This window comes from Danio rerio, chromosome 3 (genome assembly GCF_052040795.2).
Source record: "Danio rerio strain M-AB ecotype USA chromosome 3, GRCz13ab, whole genome shotgun sequence".
Lineage (NCBI taxonomy): Eukaryota > Metazoa > Chordata > Actinopteri > Cypriniformes > Danionidae > Danio > Danio rerio.
This window is the reverse complement of record NC_141023.1, coordinates 67,665,407-67,676,124: the sequence shown is the minus strand read 5'-3', so window position 1 is coordinate 67,676,124 and position 10,718 is coordinate 67,665,407. Positions and strand designations below refer to the sequence as shown.

Sequence of the window (10,718 nt, the reverse complement as noted above, 5' to 3'; positions counted from 1 at the left end):
GGGCGCGTCAATCAAACATTCGCCTGGCTCTCGGCGTTAGCATGCTAATGTGCCAAGCAAAACTCCTAAGTCAACTTTGCCTTGAGCAGCAGTATGGACGCGAACGCGAGCCGACTAAAAGTTGAACTAACCGACAGCCAAGTGAAATCGTCGCACGACAGCATGCTTTCTCGGACGGAAAGCGCGGGAAGCTGCTAGTTTACATGGAATAACGCCTGTTGTTGTTGTTGTTGTTGTCGTCTCGAGTACTTTTTGAAAGAGCATCCGAGGACAATGAATCTGTCTTTTGACGACACTTCTCTGGACACTCTGGACTCCAGTTTGTCTCTCCATGACCCCAGTGATATCGACACTGCCCTTCTCAATGACATCGACGGTAAAGCAGCGTTTATTCACACTCGCGTTTCTGATCTCCAGCTGGAGAACGCGCATATCTGTGCTGATAGTGCTGTCAGGTGTATATGTGTGTGTTTATAATGATAACCGCACTCATGTTTATTATCAATACTCGCAAATAAGGCCACTGTGTGGTTATATATAGGATCATTCACATATAAGAGGAGTATTTCGCTTGTGAAATGAAAGCAGATGAGATCAGTGGAGTGATGCTGGGGAAATGCACATTAACATGGGAAGCATATATGAGATGTGCAGGTGTATGATTGACACGTTAATAGTGTGAACGCGTTTATTAAAGCTGTTATTAGACTGTAGACAGCCTTCATTGTCTGGCAGCAGGAGTTGCATTGGGAGCAGCCCCGCCCCCCTTTGGTGTGACGTCACGCTAGGTTATTATCGGACATTCCCTGCTTGCTTAAGGGCGAATAAATAAACGCTTGCTTTAGGCTGTTCTGCTTTAATGTACGTATTAACAACACTATTATTATCTATATTAGTTAAACATGATCAGTCTTGTAAATCAAACCTAAATGCGTTGTATTTAATAAAAAAACACATTTCAACGCAGAGTTATCATGCTTAGTGTTAATAGTGGAGCTGCAGTTGTGTGTTTGTGTACAGGTGTGTACCTATAGCATTATTTGGTAAATGTGCAGCAGGTGACCGACAGTAACCCCGATCTAAAGCGGACGATGTCCTATAGTAACCCCCGTCACGCATTTCCTGGCCTCTGATTGGCTGAGCGCGATCACCTCATACAAACACACAGGCCATGCGTGTGCACAGTGAAGGAGTCTTGTGTTATAGGGGGTCACGTGGATGGAAATCATATTTTTGAGCAGTTAATGGTGTTATTTATTAATTTTTGCACATACATCAGCACCTGTATTAGCAGTATATTATGAACAATAAAGAATTAACAATACTGCATTGTGCAGACACACTCATGACAATTATAATGATAGTAATAATAATTATGATTATTGTTATATTTAAATTAATTGTAAGATGCCTCCATAAACTATAATATAAAATGTTCTGTGATAATTTGTAATATGCAGGTTATGGTGTAATGTGTGTAATAATAATAATAATAACAAATAATCATCTTTATTATTTTTCTTATTATTATTATATTAAAAATGGTAAAATTAGTGCATGAATCTTAATATATTATGTAGTGCAATTATTTGTAATATGTATGTAAACAGTATAATGTGTAATACGTGCATAACATGCATAATTAATCAGTTAAATGTGTTACTTTAATTTTTTTGGACCTATATTAGCAGTATATTAAGAATAATAAAGAATTCACAATATAGAGCAGGGTGTAGACACACTCATGATGATTATAAAGATAATAAATATCATAATAACATTAATAATAATAATTACTTTATATAATTAAATTGTAAAATGTGTGCTTGAACTATAACATAATATATACTGGAATTGTAATATGCAGGTTATGTGTGCAATATTTGTAATAATAATAATAATAATTAATTCATCATTATTAATATTATTATGCCTAAAAATGGTAAAATTAGTGCATGAATTATAATATAATATGTAGTGTAATTATTTGTAATATGTATGTAAATGGTATAAGATGTAAAACATGCATAACGTGCATAATTAATCATAATGAAAACAAAAATTCATTATTATGATCATCATTATTGTTATTTTCTTCATCTTATTATTATTATTAATATTATATAAATTATAAGATGTGTGCATGAACTAAAATATAATGTAATATGTACTGTAATCATTTGTATGCAGGTAGTGCAAAAATATGAAATATGTGTAATAACAATGATAATAATAATTTATCATCATTATTATTAATTTTCTTATTATTCTTATTATTATACATAAATCAAAATTGATTAAAAATGAGCACAAGACTTATAATATATGTAATGTGATCATTTGTAATGCATGTAAAGGGTGTAATATGCATTATGTGCATGATATTAATGATAATGATAATCATAATTAATTTATTAAAACCATCATTGTTTTTCTTCATCTTCTTTTTCCCCGTCTTCTTATTATACTTAAATCAGTTGTAAGATGTGCGCATGAACTATAATGTAATATGTAGTGTTATCATTTGTAATATGCAGGTAATGGTGTAATATGTGAATTAATAATGATAATAATAATTAACTAATCATTATTATCTTTATTTTTCTTCTTCTTCTTATGCCTAAATCAATTGTAAAGTTAGTGCATGATTTACAATATAATATGTAGTGTGATTATTTGTCATGTGCATGTAACTGGTATAATTAGTAATACATGCATAATATTAATAATAATGATAATCATATATAATTCATCATCATCATCGTTATTATTCATATTATTATTATTATTATTTTATATATTTATAATGATATAATCAATTGTAAGATGTGCATGATCTATAATATATGTAGTGTAATCATTTGTTATATGCATGTTAATTGTGTGATATGCAATATGTGCAAATTAATAATAATGACAGTCATAATAAATTCATCATCGTTATTGTTGTTCTTCTTATTATGCCTAAATCAATTGTAAAAAAAAAAATGCATGAACTATAATATATGCAGTGTAATTATGAATGTAATATGTGCATGACATAAATAATGATGACAAAAATTAATTAATCATCATCATTATTATTATTTTTCTTCATATTATTATTATTATTATATAATCAATTGTAAGATGTGTCTATGAACTATAACATAATATGTAGTGTAATCATTTGTAATAAGCAGGTAGTGGTATAATACGCAATATGTGTAATAATGATAATAATAATAATAATAATTAATCCATCATTATTGTTATTGTTCTTATTATTATGTCTAAATTAATTGTCAAATTAGTGCATGAATTATAATATAGTATGTAGTGTGATCATTTGTTGTGCATGCAAATGGTATAATTAGTAATGCATGCATATTAATAATAACAATAATTAATTATCATCATCGTCATTATTTTCTTCTTCTTAATTTTATTTTTATATAATCAGTTGTAAGATGTGTGCCTGAGCTGTATATATTAATATGTAGTGTAATCATTAGTAAAAGGCTGGTAGTAATGTAATATGCAATATGTGTAATAATAATAATAATTCATTCATCATTATCGTTATTATTATTTTGTTATTTAATACACTGTGATATAGCCTGGTTTGTTAGTTCGTTGGATCGCTTTGCTTTCTCACTACAATCTATCCACTCCAGAGTTCACTTCAATTGAGCCGAGACCACCTCACTCAGGCGGTCCTTATTATCGAGCCCTGATTTCCTCTCATGTCTGTTCTTCTGGAGAAAGTCTGATGTGTGTTTATTTGTGCTAGAATAACAGCAGTGTTTAATAGTGTTAAAGTCATGTTAAGCTCAATATTATTCACCCCTTCAGCAATATTAGTGTTGGATTGTCTCCAGAACAAACCACTGTTATACAATGACTTGCCTAATTACCCTAACTTTACCCTGATTAAGCCATGAAAACACACACACACACTGTTGATGTTCATGAATTGATTATGCGCCGGTTGCCACAGTTAGTTCTGTCATTGTGTGTTTCTCTGTATCCGGCTGTAGTTTATTGCGTGTCTGCTGTGATCGTGTTATCTGTGATGCCTCGTCTTTATTACTGGCCTTTATCATGATCCTCCTGAGCTTCATCTGATCAACTTCATGCATTAATTAGCAATCAGACTCATGATCTCAGTTTGAGCTACACTGGGTCATTTCTGAGTCAGATCTTCCCAATTCCAGGCTTAATGATGCGTTACTAATTATAACAATATGAATAACAGATCTGATTGTCAGTTTATGCGCTGATAAGCAAACGGTTTATTTTGTAGATCCCAAACTTTTCAGCCCGCGACCCCCAAAATAACAATGCCAGTGACTCGCGACCCCCAATATCCTCTGAGGTGGTTATAAATACAGAAACCTTGCATGCAATTAAATTTGTGTCAGTGCTTTAAATGTGCTAGAAAGTATAACTTGATGTTATAAAATCAAAATGCATCTGACGCTATTGCTGCCTTTAATATAATGTAATTACCCCAGGGGTCGCAGTTCAATAGAACTAGTAGCTATAAGCTACTATAGTAACTATATATTAACTATAAACGACTATTTTTATTGTCAGTATAGTTATGGATAAAATATGGTAATTCTTATGGTTTAATAAAAATAAATAGATTTTTGGAAATCACCAGGCGACCCCCCTTCATTGCCCTGCGACCCCTCAGGGGGTCCCAACCCCCACTTTGAGAACCACCGTTGTAGATAACTGACCAACAAAAATACATTAAAATGACCAACAAGTTATAACAAACCTAAATTGTTCCAAAAAGACGTTTGTTTTTTTTTTTTCAGATAATAATAGATAATTTCAGAAATATATGAACTGTGCGGGTGGATGATTTGCTTCGCTGGAATATAAGTATTTAATTAATGCTTCACTGTAATTGTTGTATCACAAACCTCTGTGGTATATTTGAATATGTTTACTATAAGTCTTGAGGCTGATTTATACTTCTGCGTCAAACACCGGCGTATGCTACAGCGCTGACGCATAGCCCTTCGCCGTGGCCATCGCCGTCACTGACGTGCACATCTCAAAAAATGTAACCACGTCGCAACGACGCGTAGAGTAAGCTCTGTGATTGGTCGGCTTGGTAGCGCTGACGAGTCTGGGCGGGACCGAGAGCCGCGCGAATGGCGCAACGCCACGCGAACGATTGTTTACAAGTGTGGAGTCCTGTGAAGGAGCTCCGGATGGAAAGTTTTGTTTTGTGTTTACCTCATAGTTAAAGTTGTTGCACATCTGCCGGTTCCTGCCTCAAAATGAGCGAGTTTGAGTCACTTGTACATCCCGGAAGTGTTCAGGAAATGCAAAAAAGCAGAGAAGAAACTCGACACAGAGGAACATTTACACCTCACTGCCAACTAGCGTTTCGGAAGTGTTAATGCAGACCGACAGAGACAGCAGCAGAAGTATAAATGCACAGCCACGCGCGTTGCATGCGCCGTGGGTTACGCCGGTCACTTGACGCAGAAGTATAAATCAGGCTTTAGTCTGTTCGTTCTTTTATATTTTTGTTTCTTGCTTCATTAGGTCCTTTGTTCTGTCCTTCCTTTATTCATTTGTTCATTCCTTTGGTCCTTCCTTCCTTCATTTGCTCGCTCATTCATTCTTTCGTTCATCATTTTTGTTCCTTCCCTCATTAGGTCCATTCATTTGTTCGCTCCTATCTTCCTTCCTTCTTTTCCTTCCTTAGTTTGTTCAGTCCTTCCTTGAATCCTTCCTTCATTCATTTGGTCCTTCCTTTCTTCATTAGTTCAGTTCTTGCATTTTTTATTCCTCTCATTTAGCAGTTGTTTAAGGCTGTTTGGTGATTTTAATCATCATACAGTCGACTTCCTTTTTTAAAATTAAATTTTTACATTTTATTTATGTATTTTTTTTTACAGGCGACATCTATTTTTCCTTCAGTGACATCCAGTCTATTAAAAGTGTGTGTGTCCGTGTGTGTAAATATTTTGAACATCTTTTTGGACGTGTTTAATGATTCTGCAAGGTTTGCTGCATTTATAAAGCGCCCGTGTCTTGATGTTGTTCAGTATCTTGTGATTTACTTTCTATGTGTGATTTGATTAGGCAGGAATAACTGGACTGATTTCTCAACTTTAGCTAATCCCCATAGACAAGAAAGTAATGCAGTAGTGACTGCCGGAGGAAGGAAAGTAGTGCAGATACTGCTCTAAAAATGTACTCAAGGGAAAGTTAAAGTACACATTTTTAAAACTACTCAGTAAATTACAATTCCTGAGAAAAGCTACTCGGTTGCAGTCATACGAGTATTTGTAATGAGTTATTTACACCACTGTCACCAGAACTGTAGAAACTGTATTATGCTTATCATGCTTAAAAAAAGCAGCACAGTATTGGATCAGATCCGCATCGGTCGATACTAATTTGGGTATTGAGAACGGATCGGTTCTAAAAGAAGGCATCAGTGCATCCAAACTTTATTGGATGAAACCGTGCTGTTTTTATTTAAGATTGTCATACGGTCAGGTTCTGAGAGGAACCCATAGCTGACCGTCTCCCTGTCCGTCTGTCTGCCTGTGTGTTTGTTCAGATATGCTGCAGCTGATCAACACTCAGGACATGGAGTTTGGGCTGTTCGATCAGGCCTCGTTCCCGGCTCCGGCGGCTCCAGCACAGGAGCAGCTTCACTCCAGCCCCGCATCTCCTGCTGCTGCTCCTCCGCCCGCCGCCTCCTCCATCCTCAGCTCCAGCCCACATCTGGATGCCCTGCTGGGACCCCCCATCACCCGCAGCTCCTCCATCCCCACAGATAAAGCCTTCCAGCCGCACACCTTCCAGCAGGCTCCCCTCGCACAGGTCAGCTTATTTATTGATTATTTATGAATTATAGAGGATGTATTTATTGATTATTACTTATTCATTGATAATTGATTATTTATCGTTTAATTATTGATTATTTATTAATTGTTGATTACTTATTCATTGATTCCCTATTGATTATTTGTATTGTAGTGATTTTTGATGTATTAATTATCTATTTATTGATCATTTATTTAACAGTTATTAATGTTTTATTGATTATTGGATATTAATTATTGTTTATTTATTGATTATTTATTATTTGTTCATTATTTATTGAAATGTTAAATGTTTATTTAATATTTATTTATTATTTAATTATTAATGATTTATTGATTGATTATTGGTTATTAGTTGATCATTAATTTTTGATTATGTAATGATTATTTATTTAATAATTATACATGATTTATTTATTGATTTCGTTGATTATTGATTGCTTTATTTATCATTGATTATTTATTTGTTAATTATTGATTGTTTATTGATTATTTTTTAATGATTATTGGTTATTAGTTGATTATTTATTATGTATTGATTATTTATTTATTTATTTATCATTTATTTATTAATAATAATGATTTATTTATTAATTATTGGTTATTTATTAATTATTAGTTCTTTATTTATTGATTACTATTTATTATTTTTGTTCATTATTTATTGATTATTGATATATTATATGTTTATTAATTATTGATGATTTATTTATTGATTGTTGCTTATTAGTTAATTATTAATTATTGATTATTTAATAGTTATAGATTATTTATACATTAGTTATTCATTAATTATTGATTATTCATTTGTTATTGATAATTTATTAATTATTTGTTAATTATTGATTATTTATATTTTATTTATTGATGATTTATTTATTGATTATTGGTTTATTGTTGATTATTTATTGACATATTGATTGTTTATTTATTGGTTATTTATTAATTATTAATTATTTATGGTCTACTGATTATTGATTTATTGATTATTGATTGATTAATGATATTTCAGGTGAACTCCACACCTGCAGCACTGCAGACCACCCAGCCCAAAGCTCAGCCTGCTCCGTCTGCCAGCCTACAGCCCTCCAGCCAGACGCCTCCATCAGCCTCCAGCAGCCCCCAGCAGACTCTCTACAGCTCCTACACCACACACACCACCTACACCCGTGAGTTTCACATGCATCTGCCTTACCAAATATTTATTTATTAAGTTTTTGCATTTACATTCCTAATCATAAGTGTTAATAACTCATTTCTAATAACTGATATGTGTGACAGCACATCATATTAGACTAGATCTTCTTCAAGACACTAGTGTTCAGCTTACAGTGACATGTAAAGGCTTCACTAGGGTAATTAGGGTAAAGTTAGGGTAATTAGGCAAGTCATTGTATAACAGTGGTTTGTTCTGGAGACAATCCAACACTAATATTGCTGAAGGGGCCAATAATATTGACCTTAAAATGACTTTAACACTATTAAAAACAGCTTTTATTCTAGCCCAAATAAAACTAATAAGGCTTCTCCAGAAGAACAAACATTAGAGGAAACACTGTGAGAATGCCATGATAATCTGCATTATGTCAATCACAGTAAATCTCCTGTTTGTGTTGGCGATGTGTCTGAGCTACCAGACGTAACACTCTTCTTATCTCACCATAAACACGACAGTTACATCTATTGAGGCTTAATCTCAAAACGATAAGATAATTAGTGCATTTAACTGCAGTATAACTGAAACAGCTGATACAGAGTGTGGGAAAAGTTTCTATTTGCACACAATTTAAAAACAATTAAACCGATGTGAGTTTTAGATTGATGACTACACTTATACACTTATATATATATTTATATATATATATATATTTATATATATATATATATTTATATATATATATATATATATATATATATATATATATATATATATATTAATATATATATATATATATATATATGTGTGTGTGTGTTTGTGTGTGTGTGTGTGTGTGTGTGTGTGTGTGTGTATGTATGTATATGTATAAATATATATATATATATATATATATATATATATATATATATATATATATATATATATATATATATATATATATATAACAGTTCTGTCTGGTTCTCAAATCTGATTGGCTGATAGCCGTGATATATTTAAGTAATATCAGCACCCGTACAGCCTCTTTACCCTTTGTGTATTACTCCGCCCTTTACCAGGTCATAGTCGCAGTTCTTTACCCTTTGTGTATTACTCAGCCTGCGGCCTCGTGAAAACGTGCGCCTCCCACCAGTGCCAATATACAGCCATATCGCACTGCTACGAGTGTGATATTGCTCGATTATACACTACCGATCAAAAGTTTAGGGTTGTTTTTTTATCTGTCTATTAAGGTGGCATTTATTTAATGTAAAAAAATATAGTTAAATTGTTAAATATTCATTAAATATTTATTTATTATTTACTGTGTGTAGTGTATATATATTAAATACTGTTTATTGTATGTTTAATTCTTCCGATATTTACTCAGTAATTACTTAAATGTACTTTTGCTGCTTGTTCAGACTACTATGTAAAATGAACAATTCTAGAGTTTTGTTTGGCTTAATTGTTTTATATTTAATCAACTTAAATTTATAAAAACAATATAGTTAACTGAATCGATTTGTTGACAGCATAGATATATATATAGTGTATATTAGAGCTGCACAATTAATCAAAAAGGTCGCGATCTCGATTCGACCCCCTACACGATCTTAATCCAGCATTTCTACGATTCTGTCGATAATATTTTCAAGTTCGGTAACGAAGAAAAGGCGGCAGCATGAGTCTTCACATTGTTTTATATACGTTGCTCACTGACATGCACACTTACAAAGGCTGTTGAAAGAGTCGCACACTGTATTTATAAGATGTAATTCACCTAAAAATGTCATTTCTGTCTTCATGTAATGATGTATTTGCGGCCGCGTAATCACACGTGAGCTGACCGTCAGCTGTTACCACAGGGAGGGCGGGCGTGCACCCTACTTAATGATAGATAGCCGCGCGTGCGTCTACTTTAGTGAACAGAACCTGCATAGGCTGTGAATAACAGGTAATAAAGTTGTAAATAACATTCAGTTTGTGGCACAGAGCGATCGTTTGAGAGAATGAACAGCACTTAGCGGTGAAAATGAAACCGAAAGCAGAGTAATTTTAGAGTAATTATTTTGACAAGCATGTGTGTATGTGTATGTGTGTATATATATGTATATACGTATATATATATGTGTATGCTATATACATAAAAATTCACAGTAATAAGTCTCGTCACAATAATCAGTAAAATCATGAAATAAATCATTAAACAAATTAATAAAATCTGTTGCGCCTTGTAGGTACAGAATCTGATTTACTTCCTACAAATTATTGTTGAACGCATTGGTAGAGCTGCGACTATGACCTGGTTTTGGACAGTTCGTAAGCACACTAACAATATTACAGCACCTCAATGTGAAGGTTTTGGTGTTGGCTTAGAATTATTGCTGTTTTTTGCACTTTAAATGCTAGTGTGTTTACTGGTGTTGTTTACGGTGTGTTTTTTATTATTAAAAGTTTTGGATTTTATATTTAATTGATTTAATTGAATTGAATTTAAGACACTTTAGTGTTTAATATCTAGCAGCATACTGTATGATTAAACTTGGTGTTTCTTTGGCTCTGTTAAAGCCAGCCACATCAAACCCGGAGCTCTTTTGTGAAAATAATACTAAATCCTATTTTAAAATCCACATTTTGATCAGAAACATACATTTTTCCCCCTTCAAATGATGCATCCCTGAATGAAGTTCTACTTAATGTGAGTTCATTTAATTGAATGTATAATTATGTTGTTA

At 32.8% G+C, this 10,718-nt stretch overlaps 1 protein-coding gene across 1 annotated transcript in view; it reads left to right on the top strand.

Annotated features, from left to right (window-relative positions):
• srebf1 (sterol regulatory element binding transcription factor 1) overlaps window positions 1-10,718 on the top strand; it is a 33,855-nt gene continuing 23,137 nt past the window's right edge. Inside the window, 3 exon segments of the mRNA NM_001105129.2 lie at window positions 1-376; window positions 6,578-6,843; window positions 7,858-8,014. Of these exon segments, the coding sequence (NP_001098599.2) occupies window positions 274-376; window positions 6,578-6,843; window positions 7,858-8,014 (526 nt within the window). The 5' untranslated portion in view covers window positions 1-273.